Source organism: Loxodonta africana, chromosome 9, assembly GCF_030014295.1.
Source record: "Loxodonta africana isolate mLoxAfr1 chromosome 9, mLoxAfr1.hap2, whole genome shotgun sequence".
Taxonomy (NCBI): Eukaryota; Metazoa; Chordata; class Mammalia; order Proboscidea; family Elephantidae; genus Loxodonta; species Loxodonta africana.
Window position 1 is genome coordinate 81,648,744 of NC_087350.1, and position 19,453 is coordinate 81,668,196.

The 19,453-nt window shown below is 38.5% G+C and overlaps 1 protein-coding gene across 1 annotated transcript in view; it reads right to left on the reverse strand.

Moving 5' to 3' along the window:
* RECK (reversion inducing cysteine rich protein with kazal motifs) overlaps positions 1-19,453 on the reverse strand; it is an 83,511-nt gene that overhangs the window by 29,059 nt on the left and 34,999 nt on the right. The window contains exons 7-10 of the mRNA XM_003407590.3: positions 10,922-10,955; positions 9,676-9,873; positions 7,233-7,500; positions 4,691-4,870 (exon numbers count right to left, since the gene is read on the reverse strand). Coding sequence (XP_003407638.2) covers positions 4,691-4,870; positions 7,233-7,500; positions 9,676-9,873; positions 10,922-10,955 — 680 coding nt within the window. The remainder of the gene's footprint in view (positions 1-4,690; positions 4,871-7,232; positions 7,501-9,675; positions 9,874-10,921; positions 10,956-19,453) is intronic.

A 19,453-nucleotide genomic window follows, 5' to 3' on the forward strand; every position in this document is an offset into this window, starting at 1 on the left:
TTTTTTCTTTGAGCAATTTAAGGATACCACTCTGTGGTCTTTGGTCCTCCTTTGTTTCTAAAAGGAAGTCGGCTGTCATTTTTACATTTTTTTTTAGTACTAAAGCAAACATTTTGATTTTAATAGTTGTGTGGTTATTTTAATGTTTTTGTAAAATATGCACATGAAACCTTCAAATGCACAGCTGTTGCTTAGGTTGAAGCTGAAGTAGTCTCTGTGATGATCCATCCCACATAAACTGCATGAATTGATGGCCCAGGTGGTTCTTGGATATAGCGAAAAATCATTAAATTAATACATGGATTACTGATGCAGTGCTTAGTTCTAAAGCTTAATTAAGGTACTCTCTTTGATGACCTCTGATTGCTTTCTACTTGTATCATAATTCTATTTTTTGAGAGCATCAAAGACATTTTAATTCACTGTAATGGAAAGATGATGACGGGAATAAATGTGGTGTGTACTGCCATTTCTCTGGCTCTCAGCTACTCTGTTATTTATTTTTTTTAATTTTTATTGTGCTTTAAGTGAAAGATTACAAATCAAGTCAGTCTCTCACACAATAACCCATATACACCTTACTACACACTCCCAACTGCTCTAACCCCTAATGAGACAGCCCGTTCCCTCCCTCTACTATTTTCGTGCCATTTTGCCAGCCTCTAACCCCCTTTACCCCCTCATCTCCTCTCCAGGGAGGAGATGCCAACATAGTCTCAAGTGTCCACCTGATCCAAGAAACTCACTCCTCACCAGCATCCCTCCCCAACCCATTGTCCAGTCCAAACCATGTCTGAAGAGTTGGCTTTGGGAATCGTTCCTGTCCTGAGCCAACAGAAGGTCTGTGGGCCATGACCACTGGAGTCCTTCTAGTCTCAGTCAGACCATTAAGTCTGGTCTTTTTATGAGAATTTAGGTTCTACATCCCACTGCTCTCCTGCTCCCTCAGGGGTTCTCTGTTCTGTTCCCTGTCAGGGCAGTCATCGGTTTTAGCTGGGCACCATCTAACTCTTCTGGTCTCAGGCTGATGTAGTCTCTGGTTTATATGGCCCTTTCTGGCTCTTGGGCTTGTAATTACCTTGTGTCGTTGATGTTCTTCATGCTCCTTTGGTCCAGGTGGGTTGAGACCAACTGATGCATCTTAGATGGCCGCTTGCTAGCGTTTAAGACCCCAGACCCCTCTCTCCAAGGTGGGATGCAGAATGTTTTCTTAAGAGATTTTATTATGCCAGTTGACTTAGATGTTCCCTGAACCCATGGTCCCCAAACCCCTGCCCCTGCTAAGCTGGCCGTTGAAGCATTCAGTTTATTCAGGAAACTTCTTTGCTTTTGGTTTAGACCTTGCCTGTATTGTGTGTTATCCTTCCTGTCACCTAAAGTAGTTCTTATCTACCGTCTAATTAGTGAATACCCATCTCCCACCCTCCCTCCCTCGCCCCTCTCGTAACTATCAAAGAATTTTTTTTTCTCTGTTTAAACTATTTCTTGAGTTCTGATAATAGTGGTCTTATACAATATTTGTCCTTTTGCAACTGACTAATTTCACTCAGCATAATGCCTTCCAGATTACTCCATGTTATGAAATGTTTCACAGATTCATCACTGTTCTTTATCGATGTCATTTTTACTTTTATTCCATTATATGTAATGTGCCTTTCCCCCCTGCCCCTTTGGCTCCTTTTAAGATTTGTTTTTACCTTTAGTCTTCAAGAGTTTGACTAAGAGGTACTAGGTGTGGGTTTTCTTTGTATTTATCTGACTTGGGGTTTGCTAAGCTACCCTAAGCAGTGGGTTAATGTATTTGATCAACCTTGGAAAATTTTAAGTTTAATCAAATATTTTTCTGCTCCTTTCTCTCCTTTCCTCCTGGATTCTAGATGTGCTTCAGTTTACTTGTTGCTGTCAAGTCAATTCCGACTCATAGCCACCCTATAGGACAGAGTAGAACTGCCCCATAGGGTTTCCAAGGAGCACCTGGTAGATTCAAACTGCCAACCTTTTGGTTAGCAGCCATAGCTCTTAACCACTATGCCACCAGGGTTTCTGTACTTCAGTTTAGATCATTTCTACTGAGCAGTCTTCAAGGTCATTGATCCTTTCTTCTGTGTCCAATCTATTTTCAATTCCTTCCAACAAATTTTTATTTCAGATATTATATTTTTCTATAATTCTAGTTCTAGAATTTTCATTGATCCTTTTTTTAGAGTTTCCATAACTCTCCCCAAACTCTCAATCTTCTCACCTGTATCTATCTTTACCTGGAGCTCCTTTAACATATTTATCGTAATTACTTTAAACTCCTTATCTGCTTTCCAATATCTGGGTCACTGGTGGGTCTGATTGTTTTTCTCTCTACTATTCGTCACACTTTCCATTTTTTCCCTCATTTCTAGTAATTTTTACTGTATAACAGACATTATAAAGATACTGTGTGGAGATTCTGGATTTTGTTATCTTCTTTTGAAGAATGTTAAGTCTTTATTCTAGCAGGCAGTTAAATTATTCGTAAAAGCCTTGTTAGTGTGGAGGCATGGTTTCAGGGTTTCTCAGGGTGGGCATATTTTAGTTTTACTCTTAGTCCTGGGATGTGGTCCTTACTCCCAAGGTGTGGTCCTTATGGGGTTTCAATGAAAAACCTGAAATGTTTACCAGACCCTTCTAACTTAGCATAACTTGGATTCCAAACTCTGTTTGCCCAGCAATAGGCAACTGCTGTATCTGTGCTTACCTTATTTTAGCTTTCCAGCTATTATTTTTCCCTGAGTTCCTGATAGTCACATCCTGCACAAGTATAATTTAGGAATCTGCCAAGGATTTAAGGTGAGTTTCCATATGAATTTTGGGGCATCTCCTTTTGTGGTTCCCTCCTTTCTTGGATTTTCCCCTTCAATATTTAGCCACTCTGGCTACCTCAAATTCTGATGTCTGACACTGCAGCCCACTAAGACAGCCGTTTTCTGCTTGAGCCCTATTTCCCATGCAAGGGGATTAAGTGCCATGAGGGAATAAATGTGGCCCTCACTCAGTGTGGGTCCTACCTTTCAAGAGATGTAACCCTTCCAATTTCTGTCTGTTTTTGGTCAATCTCTAGTGCCTTCAAACAATTGTTTCTTTATATTTCATGCAGTTTGTCATTGGTTTTGGCAGGAGTGTTAGCATGATACAAACTACTCTACCATCACCAGAAGTCAGAAAACTACGTGCCCAAATTAACTTCAAATATTTCGTAGATTTCAAATTTGCTCATTACCTCAATCTCTAAAGCCAGGTCTTTATTAGCTAACCCTCTATCACTAGTATAAATACATCTTAATTTTCTTACTCAAAATAATAATCTGAATACTTTTTAAGATAACAGATGTTAGGTTGAAGTAAACATCCCCTAACAAAAATATCTAGGATTTCCTTCTGGCCCAACTAAATGATTCTTTTCCTTTTTGCCTTCTTGATTTCTTGGCTGCTGCTTACAAAGCCAGACACCTCTTCTTTATCCATTCATCTGTTGATGGGCACCTAGGTTGCTTCCATCTTTTTGCTATTGTAAACAGTGCTGCAATGAACATGTGTGTGCATAAATCTATCCATGTGATGGCTCTTATTTCTCTAGGATATATTCCAAGGAGAGGGATTGCTGGATCATATGGTACTTCTATTTCTAGCTTTTTAAGGAAGCAAGCACCAAATCGTTTTCCAAAGTGGTTGTACCATTTTACATTCCCACCAGCAGTGTTTAAGTGTTCTTGTCTCTCCACAACCTCTCCAAACATTTATTATTTTGTGTTTTTTGGGTTAGTTCCAGCCTTGCTGGGGTAAGATGGTATCTCATTGTAGTTTTGATTCGCATTTCTCTAATGGCTAATGATCATGAGCATTTCCTCATGTATCTGTTAGCCACCTGAACGTCTTCTTTGGTGAAGTGTCTGTTCATATCCTTTGCTCATTTTTTAATTGGGTTATTGGGCTTTTTGTTGTTGAGGTGTTGCAGTATCTTGTAGATTTTATGGATTAGACCCTTATAGGAAATGTTGTAGCCAAATTTTTTTTCCCAGTCTGTAAGCTCTGTTTTTACTCCGGCACCTCTTCTTTAGAAACTTTCTTTCTCTGGAGTTTCTGATAGAGTTCTCTCATGCAATTCTTCTGGATGCCCTTTTTCTGTCGTCTTCACTGTTTCTTCAGCCATTAACTGTAGGTATACTCCAAGGCTGAGCTCTTGGTCCTTTGTTTTTCTCACTATACTTGAATAGGAAAACACCTATTCAAATCGCTTCTGTAAGGACAATATTTTTGTATGAAACAGGACTCATTGAGGGGGAAGTCAACTGGTCTGAAGGTCCTTCAAAGTAAACTGAGCATAGGTGGATATTTGGATGAATGAACGGTTCACAATGATTTATTATGCAATGATTTGTACTCACTGGTGGTGCAGCAGAAGAGAGAGGGGAAGAACGTCAGGTTATTTGAATTCTAGAAGCTCAAGGTATCTCTAGATAGAAGGAACTTTGTTACAGTGCTTCCTCTCCCAGAGGTGATCTACCAGATGGATTATGGAAATTAAAGATGAAATCATAAAGAAATACTGCTTCTTTTTAATCCAGCAGGAACAAAATCAGATTAAATTGGTATTTTTCACTTATCTTAAAATAATTAATGATAAAATATCTCTATTCCAGGTATAATAATTTGCTCCTACCTGTTATTAAAATTAGTACAGTAAGTAAGGTTTCTACAGCCCAACTGGCAAGGTTCTCGAACATCTGCTAAACAGGTCAACATGGATACTTCTGCTGGATTATATTCACAAAAGCGATCAAACTCTTGCCAACTTTGTGTATTACCCCAGCTCATGCTATAAAGTTTAGTGCACAATTCTCTGAAACAAAAGCACAAACACAGAAACATATAGATGAGCCAAATGAATATTTGATTTGCATAAAACATGAGTTCAATGAACTATACTTTGGAGTATAAATGAGATAAGCACAAAAAACGAAACAACAAAAAAGACTAAGATCAGTTTCCTAAAATTTAGAGCTAGAAAAAAATAATCTTTGCCATGAAAAACAGGCTTTATTTTATCATCCATCTCTTCCCTTTTTGCCATGGTTGCTAGAAAGCTCAGTGTTAAATTTAATGTTCAATTATAGTATTTGCACATCCTTAGTTTTTGATAAAATTATTTCCTCCTATATCTTTCTCCCTCTTTTACCTGCACTTAAAGTAAATCACAAGACTTCACCTCCATGAAGCTGTCTTCCCTATATCTATATCCCAATCACATGATACTGTCCTCAGACATATTTAGGAACATATTATAGAGTTAGCGTTCATTAGTTTCTCCCTGAAAAACTATCCCACAGCCACTTATATTTCTTAAGATATACTAAGACAGCCTACATATGAAGGCTTCTAAACTCCAAAGCCTCTATACACTATTGTAATTAATACATGGCATTCTTATTTTTAGTACTCATAGATTACGAAGCAACTTAAGTGGGTGTACATAGCTAAAAGAACATCTTCACTGCTTCCAAAGTGCTTTCACACATTATATCCATTATTTTTTTAACTTATAAAAGTAATGTATGTTCACTATATAAAATTTTAATACAAAGGAAATATACATGTCACAAGTAAAAATCCTCTACTCCCCTCACATTTTATTTGTCTCTCGTAATTAGCTTATGTGGGAACTATCTTTACTTTTACAAATTTGTTTATTCACTCTACCAGTGCTTATTGACTGCTTATTCTGCATCAGACCCTATTTGAGGCACTGGATATGCACTGGTAAATAAAACAGACAAGGTCTCTGTTTTCAATGGAGCTTACATTCTATGGGGATGAGGAAGTTGAGATCAGGTATCTTGATCTGGAAATCAGCCCTTTCTCCAGTCCTTAATTTTCTGTATGATCTTGGACATATTATTTAACATCTCAAAGACAGTTTCCTACTTGTAAAACAGGAATTATGCCACTTGCCTCAACCACCTCATAAGGTTTCACGAGGATCAAACAAGATAGATGTGAAAGCATTCAGCAAACCATAAAATTCACATCGAGGTAAGAGAAGGGAAACAGCGTTTCTTACTGAAGTTCTTCGGGGACTACACGGCCATTCCAGTCTCTACTGGCTTTATGTAGGAATAAATTCTCTTGTGGATATTCAAAGAACTACTCAGCATCCCTCCCATAAATACATTTATTTACTCCTGTAAAAAACAAACCAAAAAAAAACCCCAAACTGGTTGCCGTCAAGTCGACTCCGACTCATAGTGATGCTATAGGACAGAGTAGAACTGCCCCCATACAGTTTCCAAGGAGCGCCTGGTGGATCTGAACTGTCAGCCTTTTGGTTAGCAGCCGCAGCACTTAACCACTACACCACCAGGGTTTCCATTTACTCCTAAGAGCAACCTAAATTTCCGTAATTACAGGGCCAACTTAACTTCCCTTTATGCCTCTTTGTTACTTGTCTTCAGTTTTCCGATTTTTTGTATCTTTGATAAAGTCTGATGACCTATTCTAGGTGCATTTTTTTTTTTTTTTGCTAAAGTTGTATCCAGTTTAGGAAACCACAGGAAAGACAGTTTCAATCTTGATATGTGAAATTCCTGTCAGAATATTCTAGTAACATGTGGGCCTTTTCACCCAAAACATCCCTAATAAAGCAAACTTCTATTTCATCTGTGTTCCACTATGATGTTAGATATCATTAGATACTGTTTTGTCCATCCTATATTTGTACTGCTAATTTTTTTTTATCCTTGTGTATCACCGAAATGAATGCAATACACTGCTATCTAACTTTGGATATAAATGCAAACCCAGGCTAATTATCAATATAACAAAAGCTTGATTAAGTTCAAAGTTTCCTAATCTAATAAAAAGAGTATCTCTTAAATGTCAGATCAAAACATCTTCTAAACTGTAAGTTTACTTTATAATCTCCTCGAGGGCAGAGTCCATAGCGTATCACCTTTAAGTACTTACTGCCCTGCCCAATGACCCACACCTCAACACACAGTGCTTTTAGCATTCATCGCATAAAAACAATGTTTCGTAAAAATATACCACTCAATAGGTATTTGTTGAATGAAAGAATTGAAATAAGATTTTATATCTTCTAAACTCTAAGCCTATGCAATGCAAGGATACAATATATATTTGCTAGGTTTAAAATCACTAAAATGTTATTTTCTACTGGTTTTAACAAAGGAAAATGAGATACTGACCTACATGTTGAAGTGTTTGCTTTAGAACAGCAATGTAATTTAGCCCCATCAAGGCCTGTGGAGGGAGGTGGATGTGCAGTGACTCCAGGGTGACGAGATAGTGAGCCTTGAAGAAAACATAGCCAAAGAGGATCTTGAGGCAAGGGCTGTTTCTTACAACCCTCAATGAGGCCATCAACAATCTCCATTTCTGTTTTCTTAGACATCAAAATTCTCTTGCAGGCGTTCTGGCAAGCATGATCTTCAGCTCTGTCACAGCAATATAAGCCTACATATTCAGAATATAAGTGGCTTAATTAGCTGGTTTTATATTATGCACTGCTCAGAAAAAAAGAACATGTTTGGGGGTATATCAAAAACTATTACTGTTCTGAGTCATGATATCCATATCTGTAGTATATATGAAAAACCAAGCTCGTTGCCATCAAGTTGATTCCGACTCATAGCAACCCTATGGGACAGAGTAGAACTGCCTGATAGGATTTCCAGGGAGTGGCCGGCGAATTAGAAGTGCTGAACTTTTTGGTTAGCAGCCAAGCTCTTAACCACTGTGCCACCAGGGCTCCACCTGCAGTATATAGGGCCTATCAAATTCTCTCTTCATTACTTTGAAGTACAGTAAATAGGTGAGGAGTTAAAGATGGGACAAAGAATCTATTACCAGAATTTACCATTGTCCCCAACCATAGAATAAATGTTAAGGATATCCTATTCCTAAGAAGTCTTTATATGCAAGGTGTTTCATTTACCTGGAAAAGGTATTGTAGATAAAATTGAAATTATTTCCTTGCTAGAAACAACTGTCTAAAAGAAATTATGTTCTTGATATGACAGAGATGACTAATTTCTATAGCAACAACCACAAATACCATTATTTCATCACATTCCAGGACAGCATAAAGCTTTTATAAGTTTGTGTAAGTTAATTAACCAAACACAACTGTAATTACAGTGAAACCTGTGAGAGCCGGAACTCAACAGGACTGCCTTGTTTTTCTAGGTATTGCAAGTTTTCTACCGTTGACAGGGTGCAGTATTACCACTTTTCTATCGCTCTCTACTAGTAGAAAATATTTGAGTTTTCCTTCTCTGACAGGTTTCTGTCTTACACAGGTTTTGGCTTTTGCAGGTTTTATTGTATATAATACAATATCATACTCTGCCAAGATATCAGTTTACTTCTGTGGAATTTCTGCCTTTTTTCTACAAAGAATCCTAAAGTAAAAGGACACTTTTAACCAGACTGTAGCGTTGAGAAGAGTTTCTTTGAAAATTTTCTTGGGTGCCTTTTATTTTTTTAGAGACCTACATAAGCTTGTCTGTTTGTAGCCTTTTTTCCAGAGTCCGATGTATTAGCGTAGATACTAGAGATGCCCTTATAGCATCTTTCTGCTTATTTTGAGCTGCTTGCTAGCTTTTTAGCTGCAGCAGCACTACTGTGTAGTGTGTCAGGGAAGGCAGATCTACCTTTACAATGAATGAAGGTTATTTGGGACAAGTGCTTCATCCTTTGATTTTCACCATAAATCTATACCACAGAATGTCAAAAGCCTTAAGAGTTCTGACTTAGATAACGGCCAAACAAGGCCTACAGGCTGCTTCTAGGTTCATAAAAACTAGTCTTTTAATATGCCAATGTAAATCAATACATTGGCACCTGGCTTATAAGTCATCTTTTGTCAGTTCGGTCAATTAATCAGCTCTTTAAAGTTAGGTCATCTCTAGACGAAGAAATGGGTTCTAGGATCCACGAAGCTGAGACTTTGAAGAACCCAGTAAGATGTAGGTTCAGTACGAGCTGGGATCAAAGAAAGCATCCAAAACCAAAAATCCAAACCCACTGCCCTCGAGTCGATTCTGACTCATAGTGACCCTACAGAACAAAGTAGAACTGCCCCATAGGGTTTCCAGGGAGTGGCTGGTGGATTCAAACTGCTGACCTCTTGGTTAGCAGCCAAACTCTCAACCACTGTGCCAGCAGGGCCCCAAAGAAAGTATCAGGCTTCGCTTTTTTGTTTTTAGGATTCTCATTTTTATGATATTTTTTATTGGAAATGTAGCAAACATCATTCATATGCGTATCTACAATTATTTTTGTAAACTAGTATGAATTTTCTTCCAGGACAATGGAAATACTGGATCAAAAAGTATGATTATTTGAAATTTTAATGGCTATTTTCCAACTTTCCTCCAAAAACTCTGTACCAATTAATCTTCCCAACTTCAATACAGACAGTGCCTGTTCCTGCACACCCTCAACAGCTCCAGTCTTTCTCGGCATCTATTAGCTGTGACGGTGATATCCAATCTTCCAAATTTAAACACCAAAGACTGCTGTTTCCCAAGTGACTCAGGCAACACGCATTTACAAGAGCTTATCATTTTCTTCTTATAAACTATTTAGCAAAGATTGAAATGAGAGGGATATGTCCCTTTTACTTACTATCTGTTGGGTTCTTCATTGGATAAGACTGGGTATAATTGTTCACACAGTGTATTAATTGTGGGCTAATTGAGGCACAATAATTCTCCACTGCTTTGATCTGAGATGGACCAGGAGAAGAATCTGTTCGAAAAATGGCTTGACAGTATTCTCGGCAATTTGTGTGATGACCTGCATAACTGCAACAAACGGAGCCCACTATGGGGGGAAAAAGATGACACTGAAATGGAAACAGCTGATTGTCAACATTAATTCATTGTGATAATGCTGGAATAATATGTGTCTTTTTGAATTTGAGAAATGAGACCATGTCATAGAAAACAAGCACTTAATTAAGATCAGCATTAATATAGGCACAGCAATGGGGACATTCAGGCACATACTGACGTAAGAAAGTCATTATCTGTCAACTTATAGTCTATAGTCCAGTGGTTCTCAACCAGGAGCAGTACCACCCTCCAGGGAGAGTTCACATGCACGTGAAAGTACTTCTGGGTGTCATGATGACTTGAGGACTACTGCTGGCATTTAGTGCATGGGAATCAGGGCTGTTAAATGTCCTGCAACACACAGGACAGTCATACACGACCAAAACTGTCTCCCAAAATGCCAACAGTGTCCACATTGAGAACTACTGAACCAAGCTTCTTTCCACATTGGACTCGATGAGGTTTATTTAAAAAAAAAAAGTCTCACATTTATAAAACAGGACGCATAAAAACTCAGAGATATCAGAATCATTTCATAAATTTGACAATTATATAGCTGTATATCTTAAAACGAAATCCCAGAAGTCTTTATACTGTTCTACACTATTTAAGCATTTCCAAGAATATGCTTAAGTTGAGACAGTCCTTTCCTCACAATTTATATGACTGGTAAATGCCTCCTGAATGAACTGAGAGGCAGCCCTAGGCAACTGCTACATTATCTAATGTGGGTGTGCTTAATGTTTGCAAGTCCTATTTATTCAAGTGGGACATGAGCTTCCCCTAGGCATATCTAGCTCTGGTACCTGCTTTGTAGATCTGTAATTAGGGTATGGGAATTGTTATAATACATGAATACCCTGAACACCCCAGAAAAAAAGAGCCAATTAGAATTCTGCTGTGCACGTTCATTCAGATGGTTCACTAATGGTGTTGTAATGCTGGGATCCTGGCAATATTTATGACAGCTAAATCATGTTCTGTGAATTGTGTTTTGTTCTTTGAATTGCCTGTATAACCATTGACAATATACTTACTTTCATTTCTGTTAATGCAACTGAAAAGAGCATTCTGTAAATTAAAGAAAAACAAAGAGAAATTAACAACCAGGCAGAATTTCTAATTTTAATCCACTTTATGGTTACATAAAAATCAGGATATCAAGCTATTTCATTCTTTTCCAGATCCAAGACTGAAAACAAAGAAGCTGTGAAATGACATCCTGGTGAAAAGGAAAACCATCTTCTATCACTGTATCAGGTGATCAGGATTATCGCCCCAAGCCATAAACTAGCCACGTTATAGCAAACTAAGTAAGTAAAAGCTGTACCAACGTGTGTGCGCACACGTGTGCTGGGGGGCTACAATATATTAATCTGAATTATTTCTTGCATGATATTAAAAACCTTCCAGAAAATAATCTAATAAGCCACATTTAAGGAAATGTACATTTCACATAACCACTACCTTTTACAGCTGAAAGGACTTTAGAGATGACCTAAGATCATCTTAAAGATTCCATGCACTGGAATCATCTGGGGAACTTAAAGAAATACAGCTTCCTAGGCCTTACCCTAATCTACAGAATCAGAATCTGGGGGCGGGACATAGAAATCTGAATTCTAAATAAGGCTTCAAAGATGGTTCTGACATAGCCAGCCTGGGACCAGAGTTTGGGAATCTCCCTACCACTTTATAAATGAAGAAATGGTTTCCTCACCAGAGAAAAGAAACCTGCCCCAGGTCACAGAGCAAGTCAAAGGCAGAGTCTGAGAATAGAATCTGTGTTTTCAGAGTTCTCAGACCACTGTTCAGGAAATACCACACTGTATCAAAGTCATTGTAAGAAAAACATAAGAAAATGAGAAGCAAAACAAGACAGAAGCAAAAAATCCCTCCTACAAAGCTATTCAGATATTCAGGGCTTATTAGATATGATTAATATCACTCACATTTAGAAGATAATGAATTCTTAAAAGAAGTAATATGAGCATAAAAAAAAAAGATGGAAGTCAAGCATTGTTGAATAGAGATGATTTTGGCTTTTAATTGCAGCTAAATCACAAGCAGGCTATGTGATCCAGACTTATTAAAGAACCAGCTTCACCGACATTTAAAGCCTAGATGCAAAGATCCATCTGTGCAGTTGTATGAAGCTGTACTGCATTCATTTCTCCACCAAACAACATGCCATTGTAGGAATAAGCCACACTTGATTTATCCATTTAAAGGAAAAGGAAATAAAGCAAAATGAAAACATCTGAGCTTTACAGATAAGGGCTAATGAATTCAACCTGTATGAATTTTTCTGCTAGCCATTTCACTAAGCAATGTAAACACAGGGAAAAAAGTAAACATTCTTGATTGTCTTTAATAATGATCTTGCTTACTGTTCTTTATATTTTTCATCCATGTGCCCTTTTTTTAGTGTGACTTGTCATCTACCCATTATACATAGCTCTCTATTTGGGTTCACTGGTCTGTGGAACACTTTCTGTAAAATGATCTAAATCAATATTAAAAATTTTTTTGGGTATCTGCTACCAACTTTCCAGCCTCCTTTGACTGGGTGGATATAATTCTCATTGCCCTTCTCTTTCTAACAAACTGGTTGTTCTTTTGGTTTTGCCTTTTTTGACCTGAAGAAATGTGTTTGTTATCTTGGTGGCTGTCGTGGGTTGCATTTTTGTTATTCTTCCAGTTACTATAAAGTACTTACAACAGTGGTTCTTGACCAGGGATGATTTTGCCTCTCAGGAGACATTTGGCAATGTCTGGAGACATTTTTGGTTGTCACAAATGAGGGGGAAGAGAGGGAGGTGACTACTGGTATTAACTGGACAGAAGCCCGGGATGCATCCCACAATGCACAGAACAGGCCCCCGTAACAAATAATTATTTGGCCCCAAATGTCAATAGTGCTGAGGTTGCAAAACCCTGCCCTAGAGACTTAAACATTTGTTCAAGTTGGATTTTTAACATCTGACCTTACATATTAATAGAATTGATACTCTGGCTCAGCCTTGTGGACCTAGCTTCTGAGAGAGGTACTAAAGGACACAAAACCTGAAAAATGTCAGAGAGATCACCTAATCCAACTTCCTTATTTGACAGAAACCAGAGATTAAGGTGTAGGAAGAGGAAATAATTACTGACCCTATTTTTTACTCACAAACAAGGTTCAGCAAACCAGTGCCCATGCCTGCAGCATGTTTTTGTAAATAAAGTTTTATTGAAACACAGCCACATTCATTCATTTATGTATCGTAAATGGCTATTTTCACCCTACAATGGCAAAGTTGAGTAAACATACACTATATGGCCTAAACCAAAAACCAAACCTACCGCCATCAAGTCAATTCCAACTCAAAGTGACCCTACAGGACAGAGTGGAACTGCCCCATAGGGTTTCTAAGCTATAATCTTTATGGAAACAGAATGTCACATCTTTCTCCTAAAATATTTTCTATCTGGCCCTTTACAGGTAATATTTTCCAATCCCTGATGCAGAAGGAGAAGGGCACAGCTCTCTCCCTTGATGTCACTTCCAGAGTTCAGAGATGTTCCCCAGTATCTCCCATTTTTAAATATCCATTGATGAATTTTTCATGCATAATTTGTGCAATTAAAAACTTCTATATTTTCACATGGCAGTACCTCTTTTATGGTTTAAACAATGGTCCTTCATTCTAGCATACTGGTTTGATGAATTCATCAATTCTCTGTTGCTCATTTTATACCCATCATGATTTCATAGACTTTGATAATTCTCTTCTTTGGTGAAAGATTCCTAATCTTACTATAGGCAACCCCACCTTTTCACTGTGTAAACAACTGCAGATTATTTTATTTGACAGGGCTTATTTACTATATACACATACACACGTTTTTCATTTCTTAAGACAGCTAATCTTAGAGTTTTAGCTAAAGTCGATTCTTAAATTTTTCAAATGTCTGATAGCCATCTGGTGGTAAAAGTAGGAGGTAACTATGGGCTTATATGCAAATTACATGGTGCCTCTTTTCACTTTTTTGCTTCCCAATACCATACCAAATGTGCCTTCATATAACACCTCCCTCCAAATCACAGTGCAACTGTAGGATGGAGAGTCTTTGTCTCACTTACTTTGGACATGTTATCAGGAAGGACCAGTCCTTGGAGAAGGACATCATGCTTGGTAAAGTAGAGGGTCAGTAAAAGAGGAAGATCCTCAAAGAGATGGATTGACACAGTGGCTGCAAAAATGGGCTCAAGCATAACAATGATTATGAGGATGGTGCAGGACCAGACAGTGTTTTGTTCTTTTGTACATGGGGTTGCTATGAGTTGGAACTGACTTGAAGGCACCTAACAACTGAGGTAAGGATCTACCACCACCTCAGAGACTCAGAGAACACGTAAGGGTATGGGAGGTGACAGGGCCCCAAGAGATCTTCAAATCCTAAAGCCCTCATTATTCAGCTGAACAGACAGTGTACACATCAAGCGAAGGGCAGAAACAGGGCTAGAATCCAGACGGCTCCACCAATGTTCTTCCCAATATGCTGCATGAATAGTTTGGATTTTTTTCTAGATGCAGTCAACTCAGGATTGAATTTACAAATCTAATTGAACAGGCACTGTCCTATTTTTTAAATTAGTACCTTAAATTGTGGGGAAAAAAAAATTGCTCCTGAAATCTTTCCTCTTGCCTTCATTAACCTAGCCTACTCCCACTGGTTTTAGAGAATTTCAACAAGCTCTTTAAACTAGTGTTGGGAACAAGCAACCTGTGGGTAAACCTGGCAGAACTGAAAGAGGAAGAGTGAAATCAAAGACAAAGAAACCCTACAGATTCCTTCATGCCATGCTGACCTTCCTTTTGGGGGAAAGAGTCATTGGGTGTATCTGCAAGATACACTCTGATGGTTCAACAACCTCCATCCCAGAAGTCAGCTCTGCAGATTTGTTTTCTGCCCTAACCACCCACTTTTCCACTAAGTGACTGCCTTCTAATGTTTTTCACTTGCCCACTTGTCTCAATCCTTTCTCTGTCCAATGCCGTTATACTACCTGCCACTACAGCTCCCTGTCCTATTCTCACCAATGATGAGGACAATGAAAACTAAACAAACACTGATCATATGAATCTTATTTTAAAAATTCACGTTTGAATTTTGTGTTTTAGTCACTTTTTGATGAAGACCAAAAAGCACATTTTATGAACTGTTATTTAGTTCTTTCTATTCCCAAGCCTACTAGTTAAAAAGTAAAGGGGATGCTCTGTTACTAAGACTTCAAAAAATAAAATCTGTTTGCATTTCACAGATGGATTTAAATTTCTCCCAGTTTGAAGCTTTGCATTTCATACAAGGAATCTAGCTCATCAAACACTAAGTTGGAGAGGTTAAATAACTGACCTTTAAAAACAGACGTGTTCTTAAATATCTACAAGGTGTTTTTTCTTCATTGTGGACACTATGGCTGGCAAAAAGTGTAAGTCACTAGAATATGTAAAGAAGTTTGATATCATTACATGGATATCTTCACGTTCTACAGCCAACCAAATGACATCACTTCAAATAGATGGATAAAAATGAAAACTCGAACTGAAATAAGATTAACATGTCTAGAATGCTGAGAGAAGTTCGTTCATTATCATCACAGAGCATCCAACCAGATGGAAGCAAATTCAATGGTAAGTAATGCCTGCAGAGTAACACGGGGTCTAGAACACAGCATGGCACACAGTATGTGCTTGTGGAAGACTGACTGCAGTGATGGGCCCCAATTTTTCACATCTCCCTGTATATATGCCAACTCACACCAACTCTGAACTTAGCCATGTGATTTGCTTTGGCCAATTGAACATTAGCATGCTTGAAGCAGGGGCCCAAACATACATTTGTGCATTTTCACTTCTCTTGGACCCCTGCCACCTTCATGGAGCCATGCCTGAGTTAGTTGCTAGAGGGATGGGAAAGACACAAGGAGGAGAAGTGAGCTGACTCAGCCAAGGGCATCCTAACCAAGTCAGCCCCCAGATGACCTTCCAGCTGATTGGAAACACATAAGTGAGACCAGTGGAATCAGCTAAGCCTGGCTTAGATCAGAGCTGCCCAGCTGGCCTGCAGATTCATGAAAAATAATAAATTATTATTGTTTTAGGCTATGGAGTTTTGAGATGGTCTGCTACACATTATCATGGCAACAGATTACTGATACAGTACTCAATGAATGTTGGTTGAATAAATGAATGGTACAGTCTCTATTCATTCAAAGAATGCCTATTTCATAGAACTTTTCATGCGGTTTCTATATAAAACCGCTATTTACTCTGAAACAAAGGTGTAATTCAGCTGTCCAAAACGAAGAGAAATTTCTATAAAAAAACTCTTATGTAAGTACTGAATATCACCTATTTATAGGCAATAAATTTTTGCTTATCCTTTAAGTCTTACCTGCTCTGTGAAGACTTCCCCATCATCCTGGGCAGGGTTTTTTCCTCCAGGCTCCAACAGTGCCTTATACACACTTATAGCAATGCACTTCTCTGACTGTATTATAATGGACTATTTGAATTTCTCTCTCCCCGTAGACTAGACTATGAGCTTCTTGCAGACAGTTGCTAAATGTTATTTATCTTTGTACCCTGAAAACCGTGCCTCATAAAAAAAATACATACTAATTATATCAGTTCAGTGAAGGAATAAATGACAGATAAAAAGACAATTGAGACATAAACTCTATCCCCAGGCACTCAGAGTTTAGTATTAAAAAGAGACACATAAATAGTTACATTATAAAGTATAAGTGCTGTAATAAAGTAATACACAGTTCAGAGGTAGCAATCAACTTTATGTGTATGGAGGGAAGAGGGATGGGCAAGAAAGATTTCAAAGGGGTGCCATCTAAGTCAGAATTTGAGGTAAAAGTTGTCAGTTGGATACGGTAGTGATAGGCTGGGACCACCTTTCTGGGAGGGGGGAAAAAAAAGCTCTAGATTTACAGCAGTTGCTGGTATCTGTGGGGTAAATACTCCCACCATGACTAATTCCAAGTTACAAACTGGCTTGCAGAATTTCTGAATATTTAACAATCAGTTCCCCCTAGCTGGTAGGAGCCAGCTCCAGCATACTACTGGATGGGGGAGAGAGAATTCCACGTACAGCCAAGTAACTTGTGCAAAAACAACATGGTAAATCTGGGAAATTACAAGCAGCATGCTAGTAGTGTAAAGGAGACAAAAGTCAGGGCCTAGTTGGAGAAAAGCTTGGTGTACCAGGCTTAGGAACACGAACTGTATCCTATAGGAGAGTATCGAAGGGTTTTATTAAGGAAAGGAGTCAAATATGACCAGGTTTGGTCTTTAAAGAGCTCACCCTGGGAGAAGCAGAGGAGTAGACAGGAGGAGAAATCAGATAGGAAAGCTACTTGGGCAGCTATTGCAGTAGTTCAGAAAGGTGTATAAGCTAAGCTAGTAAGCTAGTATAGCTATACTAAGGAAGCAAAATCTTTAGGGCTTAACAGCCAGTTATTTGTGAAGGTGCTGAGGAAGAGTAAAGAGCAGACAATACATATTAAGTTTTAATTTATGTGTCCAGGAGGACTGTAGTGGTACAACCAAGCAAGGAATATAAGAAAATTATTTTGGGATATGTATGTGTGTGTGTGTGTGTGTGTGTGTGTGTGTGGCTGGGTGGGGGTGGGGGGTTGGAGGGAGAGGAATGTAAGGGGATATGATGAAGGGAAAGGAAGGTAGGGAAAGTAACAATTCAGTTTTGTTGATTTGGAATGCCAGTGGAACATCAAAAGCACACGGGTCCAGTAGTGGGTCTGGAGCTCAGAAAAAGAGCTCAGTAAAAATGATTCTGGAGTAGTCATCTTATAGGGGCAATTAAAGCTTTGGAGGTAGATGAGATTGGCTAGGAAGAAGAATTTGGCCACTAAGGGATGTGACCTGATCAGATTTCCCTTTTGGGATGCCCACTCAGGTGACCTCTGAGAAGAATGGACTAGAGAGGAAGTACACTAGTAGCAAGAGACCAAACAGGAGTTACTCTCCTCCCCAAAATACATTACAAAGTATGACAAACCAAAACAATATACAAGTGGGACATAATCAAGGTTTTTATGCTGTCTTAAGCCAGTACTGCAGGACCTATTCGGTTTCGCTCTTTTTGGAGCTCATCAGCTGCAGGTAACGGCTCAAACCTCTTCTAATACCATTTACAAAGCCTCCTATTCACAGTCTCCTATTTACTGTATCTTAACAATTCTCCCGGAGCCCGTGTGGCATATGGTTAAGCGCTCAGCTGCTAACCGGAAGGTCGGTGGTTTGAAGCAACCAGCAGCTCTGCAAGAAAAAAGACTTGGCTATCTGTTCCCGTAATGATTGCAGCCTAGCAAACCCTACAGGGCAGTTCTACTCTGTCCTATGGTTGTTATGGAATCGATTCAACAGCACACAACAACAATTCTTTGAGTTTCCTTAGGTCCTAAAGGCTTCCCTGGAACAAAGTTTCTTTTTGGTCAAACACCCAAAAGCTGACTGGTGAAGGACAACACAGCTGTCCATAGCCAGGACTGTCATCTGCCATACCAGATGGTCTCCTCTGCTCTTAGAACCAATGCAGCACAGATCCAAACTCTAAGGCTTAGGAGACCACTGGCTGCCCAGAGAATTCTGCTGGTCCTGATATCCCTGCCCTTCTTATCTCTGAATTGGGCTATTTTTTCATCCCTTTTCTTTTATGCTTCTGGTAGTAAATCTAAAATCAAGGTTAAGTTGAGAAAAAAGAGAACAAAATAAAATTAATAAATAAAAGCCTTTAAAGTAGAACATTTTATTGTGACGTGTCCTGAGGATACACTGCACAGCCCATGTAGGCATACATAAATATGCTCCAAACACTGGCATCCAGGGGCAGAATAAAGTCTATGGTGAACCACCACTTGTGTAAAAGTCAGGTAAAGGGAGACTATACAGGCATATTTATTTTTATATACAGAAATTATCTTTGATAATTTTAGGAACTGGGTAGCTGGTGTAGAATGGGTGGGAAAGAGACTTTTTAGTATATACCATTTTGAATTTTGAACTCTGTGAATATTAAAAAAAAAAAAATTTAATGCACACCTGCACCTGTCTCCTACACACTTAGCTGTGTTGACAGGGTGGTGTGATAGAAGTGGAACTCACAAAGCTGATCATTTTTGTTTTTGTCTTTCTTAGAGCTTCTTTTTAATATCCTTATTTTTATCTTAGCATTCACACAGAACCAGGGCCCCAAGGCAGAACAATATTTTAGTTAAGTGTTAATAACTGCTTACTTTAAAATTTAACTGCCTTATGATTAAAAAACAAAAAAAAATCAGTCCTCACAAAAATACCTCCTACTGACTTTATTTTATAATTTCTCACCTGCCCTAATGAAATGACATCAAATAGCTGGACTCAAGAAAGTGAGAAAAAGGAGGGAGATGAAATGATACTTCTGAAAATAACATAAAGGAAAGCCTAGAGAAAGATCTGTGAAAGAAGAAACAAGTAAAAACGTGAAAGTCTGATGACAAATTTGTAGCACTG